Source organism: Cyprinus carpio, chromosome A16 (assembly GCF_018340385.1).
Source record: "Cyprinus carpio isolate SPL01 chromosome A16, ASM1834038v1, whole genome shotgun sequence".
In the NCBI taxonomy this organism is placed as follows: domain Eukaryota; kingdom Metazoa; phylum Chordata; class Actinopteri; order Cypriniformes; family Cyprinidae; genus Cyprinus; species Cyprinus carpio.
This window is the reverse complement of record NC_056587.1, coordinates 279,962-296,075: the sequence shown is the minus strand read 5'-3', so window position 1 is coordinate 296,075 and position 16,114 is coordinate 279,962. Positions and strand designations below refer to the sequence as shown.

At 38.2% G+C, this 16,114-nt stretch overlaps 1 protein-coding gene across 3 annotated transcripts in view; it reads left to right on the top strand.

Annotated features, from left to right (window-relative positions):
- The first annotated feature begins 544 nt into the window (after positions 1–544).
- The window catches only part of lars2 (leucyl-tRNA synthetase 2, mitochondrial), a 57,724-nt gene continuing 42,154 nt past the window's right edge, over positions 545–16,114 (top strand). Inside the window, exons 1-4 of one of the 3 annotated variants that reach the window (XM_042771929.1) lie at positions 545–709; positions 826–991; positions 2,529–2,718; positions 10,276–10,404. In XM_042771929.1, coding sequence (XP_042627863.1) covers positions 2,533–2,718; positions 10,276–10,404 — 315 coding nt within the window. In that variant the 5' untranslated portion in view covers positions 545–709; positions 826–991; positions 2,529–2,532. Of the gene's footprint in view, positions 710–825; positions 1,136–2,528; positions 2,719–10,275; positions 10,405–16,114 lie in introns of all 3 variants that reach the window. The other 2 variants (XM_042771928.1, XM_042771927.1) reach the window with 2 other exon arrangements.

The window sequence follows — 16,114 nt, the reverse complement described above, 5'->3', positions numbered from 1 at the left end:
ATGGTTTGACCCATTTAGTGGTGGCAAAAATTATAATTTAAACTTGACATGCTCATTGACATTAATGTGTAAGAAACATGTTAAAACGCACACACTTAAAGCACTGAAGCGATAACTGACTCTGGCGGTAACAAAATGACGAATAGTACGTCTGAATTTCATTCATACTGCCACTATATTTTTTTAATGGTCACAAATTGAGTTTAAAAATCAAATGTAAAACCTAATCAGACCGATGAATTTTTTTTTGATGATATATTTTTTGGTGAACTGTCCCTTTAAGAGCGTGAATAAATGAGTCGTGTACTGTCCAAAAGCGCGTTCTTCACAAAAATAAAAGAACTAAAAGGTCAAAGGAAGCATCTCCAGTTTGTTTAGAAGAGAACGCCAGTGAAGAATGCTTAAGGATATCTGAATTATTACTGGTGTATTCTACTCTTTTTTTTTTTTTTTTTTTATTCATGTCTGTCTGTGTGTGTGTGTGTGTGTGTGTGTGTGTGTGTGCGTGCGTCGTTCCTCACGCGCGGGTGTTTAAATAAAGTTTGAGTTGTTTGAACAATATGGCGGCGCCCATGTAGCGGTGTGAATCTGTCATATGAGTGTATCGTGTGTTAATGAGGCACGAGAATGAAGCTTTGAATGGTTATTTAATATCGACCACACTGAACGGATCGCAATACATCTGTATATAGGTCCCGTTGTCTTTCGTGTAAGTAGAACCTGATCCGTGTTCTCTATTCTTCAGCTCTAACCATTTGACATCTGATATCTTTATATTCGCATTGTATCCTGCGCTGCTCGAAATACTGGCTTTATTACTGAAAGCGGCTGATAAGGTTGTTAAGAACGATTTGAGGCTACACTACACATCTAAACGCGTTAGACCTGCCTGTGGCTCTCCTGACTCTCATCATCACTCTGAACATTGTGCTGCCTTTGAGATTCACTCTGGAGTCCAGGACCAGCACGAGTCTTCATCATCGGAGGCTGGGTAACCATAGCAACGGGACACTGCTTATTCTCCTTCACTTCTCCTCCACAAACACGAGACCTTGAGTGTGTGTGAGCTGGTGGGCGGCCGACAGAAACACTTCTGTCCTCTAACATCTCCCCCTCGTCTGTGTCAGATTAGCAGGTGCTTGATAACTGGGTCATGGTTTGTGAAAGATGCCCTAGTAATGACCTCCTGTGTCATGAAGACTGGTCAGATATTTAAAAATGACTAGAAGAGAATTTATTCTTACAGCTTGTGCATTATTTACGGCTACTTTTTAAAGCAGATTTAATGTGAAACGATATATTTTTTTAATAAACAAGGTATATATATATATATATATATATATATATATATATATATATATATATATATATATTTTACTCATCTTCAATCAGACAAGTTTAAATAAACTAACTATTTTTACATATTTTAACTCATCTTCTTTCAGACTAGTGGAAAGAATCCATCTATTTTTATAGATTTGATCTATTTTCAACTGTATATTTAAATTACAATATTATGTTAGAAGGCCATTTTCTCAAAAAGATTTTTTTTTTCAGAAATCTCCATTTCAGCAGCTCTTACATACATTAAACGTTATAGTTTTATTCAATCTATACGCCGAGCGTTAATAAAGATGGGTTTGTTCATGTATCATTCAGCCGATGGCTGATTTATATAATATCCAAAATAAATAAACAAACAAGAATTGAAATATGAATTTTCATCCAATGTTCCCAATAATTTTTCAGAAATTATTTTACTGCATATTTAATTAGACAATGCCTCATTTGCATATTTAAACATAACATCTCAGAAAACTTGTAATAGAAAACAGGTGTGTTAATGTACTGTGATTAATCAACTGGCTGAGAATGGTGAGATTTTTACTCTATTCACGTAGTGTCTTGCCTTAAAATAAAAAAGAGAATAAAGAAAAGCAAACCAAATATATTTAAAAGTATATAAAACCTAAGGAATAATATATAAGATACAAGAATAAAGTTACAGAATTTTTAAATTGGATTGTTAAAGCCATTTTTTTTTTTTGTTTACAAAAAAATTATAGGAAGGACCCAAATGACGACGATTTATGACCTAGAATGAATTATAATGAAATACCTTTTCATGAGAAAATAAAAAGGAAAGGAACTCTTCTTTTTATTTCTTTTTTGAAACATTTTTCAAAACCTCCTACGTGCTTTGTCTTTGTACTGGTACTGGGATTATTTTAATGTTTAATGTGACCAATTTAGAGGTTTTTGTAGGTGTTAAAACATTTGTTTCCAAGGGGACAGGTTTATTTCCACCTCACACTATCTCACATTGCCATAGTTACGGCGCGAATCTGTTTGTTTCCCTAACAGAACAGACATCTGAACACAATACACCATATCTCCCCTATCAGTTTAAATGGAGGGGCATTCATCATCCTTCCATGCTGTTATTGTTCTCTTCTTGACTGTGTGTGTACAGCTGGGTTGTGATCTTTAGTTTATTGAGTTGAATCTGTAACCTTATGCTCCCCCAGAGTCATGCTGCTCGCTGTGTGCTTGCGGAGGCCACTGCTCGATGCCCATCTGATCAGGCTCAGCGTCCGCGGGCTGTTCAGTGAATCGGGGGTCTGGGAGCGCGACTATAAGGCGGAGACGCGGCGTCGGGTGGAGCAGTGGTGGCACGGCCGCATACAGGAACAGTGGCAGAGAGATGCAGCAGATCAGGTAACTCACTGACTGATGATGACCAGCAGATGATTCTGATATGGAAAGATGCTCAAAACACATCAGCTAACTGTCAAAAGACAATGTTAACCATTTTTTTAATTTATTTTTTTATGTAATCATGTAGTTCTAAACTTGTATGAACATTTTAGGTAACTGATAATCTGGAGAGGAAAGAGGGAAAAAAATAATAACATTTACTTAGTTTTTCTTTTGCATTCAAACACATGGAATTAAGTAAAATACACTTAAATAAGTGACTAATGGTCATGCCAGAAAGATTGCATTTACTAGTTGAAGACACATGAACGCTGCCACAGAGTACTGATTTTCTTTAAAGCCCAAGTTTCTGAGTTGGGTTCATGTCACTGAGAAAACACGTTGGATGCAGTTTATGCAACATCTGTATTGATGGTAAATTTGTGGAATTGGATAAAATTCTTACTTTTTGGCCATTTACACTAAGACTAAGCTAAGTTGCATGTAAAAAAAAAATTCTGTAGTATTGTATAATTACAATCCAATACATAACGATTCAATTATCAGCACCTTTATAATGCAATAAAAACAAAAAAGCAAAAACACATGTGAAGCACAATCTTTATTCATCATTTTGTAGAAGTAGAGTTATTGTTTATTTGTTTTTTTTGTGGAAAAGGTACACCATCATTTTACTCTGACCAAAGTGATGTTGAAATTACAAACTTCCCAACACACCATGAGTGCATGAAGCATAGACAACTGTCAAACATAAAACACTAACATGTCCTTTCCTTTCACAAGTAGATAAATGACCCTTCATTTCAAGATTTAATCTCCCAATTTAGTCCTCTGCAAATAATGCCGGGAACTAAAAATCCACCCATGCAGTTTCAGTTAATGCAATAAAAATGATTCATGCAGTCTTAACACAAACGGATTAAGTAAACGTACATATGAGAAGTTGACTGAACACAATAAAACGAAGTTGAAATTGAAAATGAAGTGATAAGATCCATAGCAATTTGCTTTAGTGAAGTAAAATAAGGTGAACAAGCAGCAAAAATATTTTTTCAATGTGGGTGACATGGACTAGTTACTTTTATGAAGCACTTCTAGTGTTTCTTGACAGGCGTTATCAGTATGAGTGTCTTTATATGAACAAGAGCAATGTGAAAATGCATTAAAAATTCTCTTTTTAAAGGCAAGAGGAGGGTATTTTCTCCCTGCAGCCTGTTGCAGTTACAGTATGCCGAGTTTTTACTTTGAAGTGTCTCTCCCTTGAGATTTTCATTCAAAGAATCCCTTCCACCTCACTGAGGAAAACCTTTGTATGTGTGAGAAAAGAGACGTCTGGCTTCTGAAGCGTTAATCTTTTACAGAGAAGCTGCTTTTTGTTGGGGTTTGTTGGTTGGTCCCAGTTGGCTTTTAAGCCTTGCTGTTGTGTTCTGTAGGAGAGAGTGGTCTGCTATCATGAGGATGTGTCTCTTCATCACGTCTCTCACTTCATGTGTTTGCTGGAGCTGCATTTATTAATAGACTCATTCAGAGACTGAAATCTCAGTTCTAGATGGATCAGATTTTATCCAAACAAACAACCAGCCCAGAGATGAATCAAATTACAAGCAATTTAATTTAATATCAGTAACATTGGAAAATTTGATTTGCAGCAAAAAGTATTTCAAACTAAAAGACTAAAGTACAAGACGTGCTTAAATTCATTGACAAGGGAATGGACTGCTCATCAACATTGTTGATGGAGTAATTGAATCAGAAATGACAAAACAATATGAAACTGTCGACTGTTGTCATTGATTGTAAGCAGGATCAGAAATAATTGATTTTTTTTTTCATTAAGGGGCAATGTTTACTAACTGGAACTGATTTTCTTACCTTTTTAGTGGCACTTTTTTTATAATAACTTGTGCTGTCTTGTATGTCAAATACTTAAATTTAAGGAACATTTCAGTAAATCAGAATACAACAGACTGTCACCAATAAAATGTTATCAACTTCAACAACAAAAGACATCTTTATACTGTAAACGTGGAACAGAAGCTACGCAGACTGTTTAATGCTGCTCGAAGGTGGCAAATGTGTATTTACAACAATCACATAATGTAAATTGTCCATCAAAAAAAATAAAAAAAATAACATGGAATCATTTCAGGGTACCAGGGTTGCAATATTATGAACAACAACAACAACAACAACAAAAAATCCTGCCCCCTTAAAATTTGGAGGTGTTTTTGTTCATATTTGCCCCAAGACCCTGTTAGTTAAAAGTAATATGTAATGTTTATTCCAAAATATACTTCATATACGGGTCAATGATGAAAAGAATGTATGCGATGAAGGACAAATGTAGTTTAAAACAATTGCCAAGTTAATAGAGTTAGAAATGTATTCTTTGTATTAATGTTAGTTTCTTATTGTTTTGAAAAACTTTTACTACAATTTCAAGAAAAGTTTCAATGTATTAAAATGTCATGTGTTAACTTGTAACCATTAAGTAAAACAAACAAAAACATTTCCCTTACACTTTAATCTTAATTGTCTTAATAACTGTTAAAAATGTATTTAAATATATTATTCAAGGTTTTCACAGATATCGTGAATTATTAATTCATAAATAAATCATACATTTTCCAACCTGAATTAAGCCTTGTCATAAAAGGTAAAATTATTTTATATATACTTATTATATTGACCTTGACACATAGTCTTTAATTTCCTATTTAATGTTTTGCATGTTAGTTTATAAACATTTACTCACTCCTTTACTGAATCCAAGGCGTAGATGAATTTGTTTCTTAATCAGATTTGGAGAAATGTAGCATTGCATCACTTGCTCAGCATCCTCAGCAGTAGATGGGTGCAGTCATGATGTGAGAGTCCAAACAGCTGATAGAAACATCACAATAAGTGTTTAGTGTATTACATAATTCAGTGTCTCCTGTGTTCCCAGTGTCCCCTGCCTTTTTGTTTATTAAAGTCTGTTTGTTTGAGTTTACTCCTGCGTCTCCTTGTCTCCTCGCTCCTCGCTCCTAGCTCCGAAGGATCATGACAGAACACTGAACCCGAAACATACAGTAAGGCGGCGCCCCTTCTCCCTGTTTTGGTTTCCGTTTTTGAAAGTTTTTCTTTTCCCGTTCCCTGTGGGTATGGAAACCTAGCTCGGAAGGACCTTTTATTTGGGGAGGTTGCCTGGGGAAATTCTTCGGGCTCGCCATTAATACAGCCACGTGGATGACGCCACGTTTAATTATTTGTTCTGGATCAGGGCCAATTACCATCGCCCCGTGGACCTCCCAGACACTACTGGACTGAGCTGGAGGGCCCCCGATCCAGAACCGCCCTGCAGTCAAGACTGCTGGCCGCTTCAGAGGGCTCCTGTTCCCCATCCAGCCCAGAGAGGGCTCCTGTTCCCAAGTTAAGCCCAGAGAGGGCTCCTGTTCCCACGTCCAGCCCAGAGAGGGCTCCTGTTCCCACGTCCAGCCCAGAGAGGGCTCCTGTTCCCAAGTTAAGCCCAGAGAGGGCTCCTGTACCCACGTCCAGCCCCTCAGATCCTCCTGTTCCCACGTCTAGCCCAGAGAGGGCTCCTGTTCCCAAGTTAAGCCCAGAGAGGGCTCCTGTTCCCAAGTTAAGCCCAGAGATGGCTGCTGTTCCCAAGTTAAGCCCAGAGAGGGCTTCTGTTCCCACGTCCAGCCCAGAGAGGGCTCCTGTTCCCAAGTTAAGCCCAGAGAGGGCTCCTGTTCCCATGTCCAGCCCAGAGAGGGCTCCTGTTCCCAAATTAAGCCCTGAGAGGGCTTCTGTTCCCACGTCCAGCCCAGAGAGGGCTCCTGTTCCCAAGTTAAGCCCAGAGAGGGCTCCTGTTCCTAAGTCCAGCCCATAGAGGGCTCCTGTTCCCAAGTTAAGCCCAGAGAGGGCTCCTGTTACCACGTCTGGCCCAGAGAGGGCTCCTGTTCCCCATCCAGCCCAGAGAGGGCTCCTGTTCCCAAGTTAAGCCCAGAGAGGGCTTCTGTTCCCACGTCCAGCCCAGAGAGGGCTCCTGTTCCCAAGTTAAGCCCAGAGAGGGCTCCTGTTCCCACGTCCAGCCCAGAGAGGGCTCCTGTTCCCACGTCCAGCCCATAGAGGCCGGACCGAGTGCCGAGGCCAAGGCCATGGAGGCTGCTGCGCCATGGCCCCCTGAACTGTCTGCTCCACCATGGCTCCCTGAGTTCCCTGCTCCACCTGGGCTTCCTAGTCTGCCTGCTCCGCCATGGCTCCCCGAGTTGCCTGCTCCACCTGGGCTTCCTAGTCTGCCTGCTCCGCCCTGGCCCATTGAACTGCCCTTGCCGCCATGGCTCCCTGAACTGCCTGATCCGCCATGGCTCCTGTTCCAAAGTTAAGCCCTGAGAGGGCTCCTGTTCCCAAGTTAAGCCCCGAGAGGGCTTCTGTTACCAAGTTAAGCCCAGAGAGGGCTCCTGTTCCCACGTCCAGCCCAGAGAGGGCTCCTGTTCCCACGAGAGGGCTCCTGTTCCCACATCCAGCCCAGAGAGGGCTCCTGTTCCCACGTCCAGCCCACAGAGGGCTCCTGTTCCTATGTCCAGCCAGAGGGCTCCTGTTCCCAAGTTAAGGGGCTGGGCCGCTAAATACCCCACCCCTTCCCACATACAGCCCATATACCCAACCTCTTCACAAATTGAGGTATCTCACCAACCATATACCCACTTCCACCCCACAGACCCCTCCTTCCACCAAATAAAGCCCACATATTTCCATGTCCAGCTCGTCAAGCCCAGAGAGGGCTCCTGTTCCCATGTCCAGCCCATAGAGGCTGGACCGAGTGCAGAGACCAAGGCCGCGGAGGCTGCTCCGCCATGGCCCCCTGAACTGTCTGCTCTGCCATGGCTCCCCGAGTTGCCTGCTCCACCTGGGCTTCCTAGTCTGCCTGCTCCGCCCTGGCCCATTGAACTGCCCTTGCCGCCATGGCTCCCTGAACTGCCTGATCCGCCATGGCTCCTGTTCCAAAGTTAAGCCCTGAGAGGGCTCCTGTTCCCACGTCCAGCCCAGAGAGGGATCCTGTTCCCAAGTTAAGCCCAGAGAGGGCTCCTGTACCCACGTCCAGCCAAGAGAGGGCTATTGTTCCTACATCCAGCCCAGAGAGGGCTCCTGTTCCCACATCCAGCCCAGAGAGGGCTCCTGTTCCCACGTCCAGCCCACAGAGGGCTCCTGTTCCTATGTCCAGCCAGAGGGCTCCTGTTCCCAAGTTAAGGGGCTGCCTAGAGAGGGCTCCTGTTCCCACGTCCAGCCCATAGAGGCCGGACCGAGTGCCGAGGCCAAGGCCATGGAGGCTGCTCCGCCATGGCCTCATGAACTGTCTGTTCCGCCATGGCTCCCCGAGCTGCCTACTGTCTGCTCCGCCTCCGGCTCCAGTTCCTGAGTCAAACCCAAAGAGAGACTCTGTTCCCAAGCTGAGGGCTCCTGTTCTCAAGTCCAGCCCAGAGAGGGCTCCTGTTTTCAAGTCCAGCCCAGAGAGGGCTCCTGTTACCAAGTTAAGCCCAGAGAGGACTCCTGTTTTCACGTCCAGCCCAGAGAGGGCTCCTGTTCCCAAATTAAGCCCTGAGAGGGCTTCTGTTCCCACGTCCAGCCCATAGAGGCCGGACCGAGTGCCGAGGCCAAGGCCACGGAGGCTGCTCCGCCATGGCCCCCTGAACTGTCTGCTCCGCCATGGCTCCCCGAGCTGCCTGCTTCGCCATGGCTTCCTAGTCTGCCTGCTCCGCCCTTGCCCATTTAACTGCCCGCTCCACCATGGCCCCCTGAACTGTCTGCTCCGCCATGGTTCCCTGAGCTGCCTGCTCCGCCATGGCTTCCTAGTCTGCCTGCTCCGCCCTTGCCCATTTAACTGCCTGCTCTGCCATGGCTCCCTGAACTTCCTGATCTAACGTGTACTACCCTGGAGGCCTTCTGTCCCATGTAGGCCTGTCCTTAGACGCCTCCAGAGTGCTCGCCCCCCCCTCCCCGTTGGAAGTTATGAGGCACGTGGACGCATTTTCCGGGAGGGGGAGGTAATGTGCAATGTCAACGCTGCTCCCAATGTTCCCTGCATTTTCGTTTATTAAAGTCTGTTTGTTTGAGTTTACTCCTGTGTCTCCTGGTCTCCTCGCTCCTATCTCAGAAGAATCGTGACACTTTCATACCTAAGACATGTGCGCTGCAGTCCTGCTCCATCTGCTTTGTTTTCTATCAGCTGTTCTTTCTATTGTTTCTCACACTGTTAGTTTTCACATGTTCTTACCACACAAAGGGTTTCTTGTACAGTCACTGTGCTTTCCATAGAAAACAAATATGCTTCTCTTGTGCTCTAAATAGATTTTAGTGGGGTCGATACTCTGAAAACTGACCTCAATTGTTTACACACAAAATTTATCAGAGTTCCCAGATACACCCACCTGAAGACTGATTCACAGGATATAGGAAAAAGCTTCTTGAGAGATGCAGTGGAGATGTATTCTCTCCCAAAATGGGTCTCTGTCTCTTTCAGCTGCTGAATAATTCAGACCTTTTTGACCTGCACTGATTAATGCTTGCCCAGTGCGGCGCGCTTCTTCAAAGCCGTCATGAATCATTAAAACTGCCGCGGTGAGCGTGACTGAATGTATGAGCCTAAGTGGGTCTCGCAGGTCAGCAGCCTGCCTTTAAACAAGTCATGTGAATGCCTCATATTAGGACTCTGCTATTACCTGATGATATTGAGTTGTAACCTCAAGTTTCCACTACACTAGACAAGATTGCTTGTATTTGACCCGGATGATCTGGCATGAATATTATTACAGTAACCAACATACCAAAAGTACCATCGCATGTTTTGGACATGTTCTATGAATGGATTATCATGTAAAGATATTATAGTATATGAATATAATTATCATATACACCATTGTATAAATCAAAAATACCAGTAATTCCATTGTTACCGCCAAAGTTTTATTTATTTATTTATTTATTTATTTATTTATTTTTTTTCGTTTTAATTTATTTGTATTCTGTTTTAATGGTTAAAATCAGAAAGCATGTTTAATTAATTTAAATAGTGGAACTTATACAATTTAACAGCAATTTATTTGAATAAAAAATAAATGAATAAATAAATAAATAAGGCCCTATGAAATCTGTTCTATTTTTTCCCAAATTTGATTGAATTTTTCCTGAATTCTCTCTTTTTTATTTTTGGATTCTGTTTTAATGGTTTCATTAAAGTGCATGAATCAGTTAAATTCATATATTTTTTATTTAAAAAACAATTTAAGTTTATTAAAATTTGTGAGTTTCTGATTGTTTGTACATGAGTTTCTTTCTTCTGTTGAACACAAAAGAAGATATTTTAAAAAATGTTGTTTGAGGTTCCATTGACGTCCATAGTATTTTTGTCCATGTTATGGAAGTCAATGAGACCTTAAACCATTTCAAAATACCTTATTTTGTGTTCCACAAAAGAAAGAAAGTCACACAGGTTTGGCACGGCATGGAAAATCATGCAGAAATTATTCAAGAAGGAAGAAACACAAAATGACTCATTTGTTTTTCCATGTTTAGAGCTCCCGGAAGAAGTTTTATGTCCTCTCCATGTTCCCGTACCCATCGGGTCGGCTGCATATGGGCCACGTGAGGGTTTACACCATCAGCGACACCATCGGCCACTTCCAGAGGATGAGAGGCCATCAGGTAATTTTACTCTTAAAACAGTAATATCAGAATTTACTGCTCTCTGTCAGCAGCACACACATAGTATGATGATTTATCCTCTCTCCTGCCTCATTTTTATATTCAGCCACCCACACACAGTCACACCAAAACACGGTCCCATAAATGTAAAAGCTGCAGTCAAGGTCTGCTGGAATGACGTGTGTTTTAATTAAGAGGTGTCTGAATAATGGAAATGGTGTGAATGTACTCTTAATTAGAGCTCAAAGTTTGTCATGTTCAGAATGTGCTCGCACCTTTTGAAAACAGCACTTTCTAAAGCCTGCAGCTCACCGCACCAAAGGACTGATGTTATGATTGGTGAGAATGTTTCTGAAAAATACCGTCAGTTTATAACAAGGAGACGGAAGGAAGGAACATGGACATCATTATCCTGATGGAGTGTGTTTTATACGGGTGGGTGTTGTGACCTGAATTGATATGACCACAGGAGTCGTTTTATGTCTTGGTAACAGTACATACAGTAATATAAAGAAGAGTCATGTTGCTGGAAATACAGCATATGATTTAGAACCATGTGGCAATACTTATTTTAACACAAGCTCATTGGGAAAACATGCCTCATCCTGCATTTTTGTAAAAATCATACATATACATACAATAAACTCCCATTTACAGCTGAAAAGAATTTATTTTTCGCACAAATTATAATCACAGGGTAAAATTATTGGTTAATAAAGACTTATTTTGAATCAGAGCACTATGTTATGACCTCAAAACACTTTGATTATAGTTATAGTTTTTGATTTGTCAACCTGGTGCTGTCAAATGATTAATCGCATCCAAAATAAGTTTTTGTTTACATAATATACGTGTGTGTACTGTGTATATTTATTATGTATATATAAATACACACACATGCATGTATATATTTAAGAAACATATGTTTTGTTTATATATATAAAATATAAATATTTTTATATAATATCAATTATATTTGAATATAAATATATAGATGTAAAAAAAAGTTATACCTTTGAAATTCTTTTTCTAAGTTTATTAGATGTATGCATTTGATATTTTATATCAAATTGTTACATGTAATCAATAAATTCAATGAGAAGAATAAAATACTATCTGTCTAATACCAATCAACTGAAACTAGTATCAACAAAATCCATCTTGGCACTGCCGAAGTGGCACTGAAGCTGCATCTGAAGGGGCATTTAGATACATTTACACAGACTGCTTAATGCAGCTCAGAGGTGGAATGAATGCATTTACCCTGTATTTATAGATGCATGAATAATGTTATGAGATTTAAAAAAAGAATAATTAGGAAATTATTTAAAAAACAATAACTGATACTTTTAAGTGTGAAAAATAAATTACCTAATGAGTGAGTCACTTCAAACAATTCATTCAAAAGGCTGGTTCATTCAGTCATTGAATCATTCATTAAACTAATTTGTTCAAAATGCAGATTCATTCAGTAACGAAAAACCAAAATCTTATTAAATAAAAAATCAAAAAAATACATAACTCAAAATGTTGTTTATTCAGCTGTTTTTTTTTTATAAAATCAGTATGACTTTTGGAATAACAGAACTCGTGTGATATTGAAAACATTTTTAAATGAATAATTATGATGTTGCTAGATTTGTCTTGGTGGTCATTTGTGGGCCTTTTGTTATAGTTCAGGCATTATTGTAGATGATACACCAGAGTCTGTCCTTTATTCTTTCACTCACTCTTTCGGTTTCCCAGTCTCTCTGTCTCTGTCTTTGAGTCCCTCTCTCCCTCATGTCCTTTAAATCATCCCCTCATCCATCTCTGTCCTCTGCGTGACAAATCTCTCTCTGCTCAAAGGCGCAGGCAGCATCTGGTGTGTGTTGTAAGCACAGCACTAAGTGTGTGATGATTTAATGGAGCTTGACGAAGTGCTGCTGTTGATTGAATTGGAATTGACAGTGTTCAGTTTCGAAGGCTTCTCTGAAAACAAACTGATCGAGTGAGCGTCTATCAATCTCAACACGTTAGCTTTGACTTCAACTACGATTTACCCCATGTCTGTCCTTACATGTTTAGAGAACTAGTAAAAGAAAAGGCCTTGCTGCCTCACTGCCTAGTCAGTTGATGTCTCAGTGGAGCTGCGGTCAGAAGTTGAAGAAGGTGAAAAATGTAACATTTTATAAAAGTATTTCTTTCTGCCTCTCCATCATATGCCATTCTGTTCTAGTGCATTGCACAAATGGATAGCATGTTGATATGCATTAATCAGGAATGCTGGGATTACGTACTATTTCTGATGTCTTATCCACTTTTAGTGTAGGTTTGGACATTTATTTGATTTTATTATTATTTATTTTTTTAATTTAATTTAGTGTTATTTTTTAGATCACACTGTCTTACATGTCATGGCTATATAAATTTAAAATTTATTTTATTGTATTGTATTTTATTATATTTTGTTATGTTTTTTTATTTTCTTTTTTCTTTTATTTAGTTTAGTTTAGTTTAGTTTTGTTTAGCTTAGATCACAATGTTTTGCATGTCATGGCTGTATAAATTTAGAATTTATTTTATTGTATTTTATTATATTTTGTTGTTTATTTTATTTTATTTTGTTTTGTTGTCTTTTGCTTAGATCCCAATGTTTTGTATGTAATGGCTATATAAATTTAGAATTTATTTTATTTTATTGTATTTTATTATATTTTGTTGTGTTTATTTTATTTTATTTTATTTTATTTTATTTTATTTTATTTTATTTTATTTTATTTTATTTTATTTTATTTCTTTTCTTTTTCTTAGATCCCAATGTTTTGCTTGTCATGGCTTTATAAATTTAGAATTTATTTTATTTTATTGTGTTTTTTATTTTATTTTATTATTTTTGTTTAATTTCGTTTCGTTTAGCTTAGATCATAATGTTTTGCGTGTCATAGTTATATAAATCAAAAAAAAAAATTTAATAGTTTTGAGATGTAATTTAATGTATAATACATCGAAACTAAACTGAAAATGTTTAAATAAAGCTAGATGCTTGTGCCTCTTGCAGGTTTTTTTATTTTATTTTTATAAAACAATGACAAGAGCAACATGATAGTGAACAAATAATAGTTATATTAATTGTAAAAGGCAATATAATTCATAATTCATAATTTTCCGGTTGCCAAGCAGATCATGCACATGTATTTTTAATTCCAGTTTTAGCATTGCATTGATGCCAAACCACCAACATGAGAGTTTCCTCCTTTTAGCCAAGGCTTATTCTGTGATGTTTAGATCATCCACTGCTAGTAATCAATTAATCATCAAAAAAAGAAAAAATACCACAAAAAAAATAACATCCAATAAAAAAAAAAAAAAAGAAAAAATAAAATCATGCATCAACAGAGTGAAAAAGACTGTATAAATAGACTACATATTGGTTTACTATAATTTGTTATGTGTTGAATTGATGTTTTTAACACATATGCTGAAGAGTGTCGAAAGTGTGGGTGTGGCTGGTATTTTTGCATTATGTGGTGACGCTGTGCTCTTTTAGCAGATGTTTTTTTAGTCATCAGTCCTCTCAGCTGTCTGGAGCAGGAGTGTTAGAACAAAAAACTGTATAGACAAGGATGCATTTCCATGGCTGTGATTGACACTTGTGTTTGACAGCTCTGTTAATGGCTTTGTTTTCTCCATGTTTCTGTCAAAAAAAAAAAAAAAAAAGATTTTACAGTGTTCACTCGTGCACATGCTCAGACAGACACCCACACACACACACACACACACACACACACACACACACACACACACACACACACACACACACTGTGAAAAGAAGTTTAACCGTGGTTTCTCAAGAAAGTAGACCTGTAGAAACATGGAGATGCTTGGCTCTGGTTCAGGATGAATTTCATCTGTTGGTTTCATGGGTGGGTCAGTCATGCTGCAGATGGAGGAAGTGTTATACAACTATTGCACAATCTGCTGCTTTATTCTACTGCTTTTGTTTCTATAACCATCTACATTTGACAATAGAAAAGCTTTTATCCTCTGACCATCTCACAAAATACCTCTAAAGTGTTATCCACTTCAGTTTTGTACCTTTATGTAGACTGCATACAAGTTATTGTCATTAGTAAAACTAAACAAAAACCATACAAATATACATATTTTTTTGTTTAAAATAAATGTATTAACATATTTTTTTAACTTGATTAAAAGAAAATACTTTTTTTTTTATTTGTTATTTTATTTCAGCTAGTTGCTAAGGCAACGTTTGAAGTATTGAAATAACTAAAGCTAAATAAACTAGCCGGATAAAAACTCTATAGACATATTTTAAAAATGAATAAAAATGACAAAATGTACCCAGACACACACAACACAACAGGAAACTACACAGAGAAAAATTGCCACTAGATATCCAGTTAATTAACATTTTACCAAAGTATTTTCTTATCAACTGAAACTGTTGTCTGATATTCCGCAAGCCTCATAAGTGTTATAATAATAATAATAATAATAATAATAATAATAATGTATTTTATATTTATAGTTATTAATACATTATTATTATTATTATTATTATTATTATTATTATTATTATTATTAAAAAAAGAAATATTCAGAATCAGTATATATCAAAAATATTATATATATCAGAAAATCAGTTTGACAGCACTTTACTTCTGTGAATATTTGGAAATAAGAAATTAAATATGTTCAGACATTTTACAATAATTAACAATAATTTACTATTTATTTATTTATTTATTTATTTATTTATTTTTGCGGTCTGGCATGATGAATGTAATAAATTATTTTCTGGTAATTAATTCAATAACTGCTCCAACTGATTCTTCAGTATTCATGGTTCACTAAAAAGAACCACTCATTCCCACCAAGATTGTTGCTTTCTTTTTTAAGAATTAGTGCTTGTTATATTTTTAAAAAATGTTTATGCTGTTGTTATGTTTCTAGCCATGTTGTTCTCATAGGAATAGTTTACCCAAAAATTACAGTTTGCCGAACATTTACTCACTCATTTACTCAATCCAAGATGAGGAGGAGTTTGTTTCTTCATCAGATTTGGAGAAATGTAGCATTGCATCAATGGATGCTCTGCAGTGAATGGGTGCCGTCAGAAAGAGAGTCCAAACAGCTGATAAAAACATCACAATAATCCACAAGTAATCCACACCACTCCAGTCCATCAGTTATCATCTGGAGAAGACAAAAGCTTTGTGTATATCCATAATAGTTCTTCCTCCAGTGAAAAAGTCCATCCCCTGTTGTCACATCAAAATCCACCCACATGTCTGTTTAGACTGTTCTGGCTTGTGCAGATCTCTCTCCTGATTCAGACCATAATGCTTTTTCACTCAAATAATGAATCAACCGATAGATAAAATGTTGTTGTGTTATTATTATTATTAGCATTGTCTTGGGAATCCCTTACCATAAGTGTGACCAGTGTGAGATTGATGCTTGTTTTATCGACTGGCACTAACAGCATCTTAACAGTGACTGTAAAACTAGTCTGGCAGTGTGATGAAAACCTTCCTCAGAGTCAGAACCGAAGACAGTCCTCGTGTGTTTAAACGTGAGTAGCTTATTTTTGGTGAATGTTGTATATAACAGTTTGTGTGGTCGTGTGACACTGAGCTGCTTGTGCTGGTTTATTAATGTTCAGCACTTCACTTCACAAATGAGATGCAGCCGGTTACCAAGGATA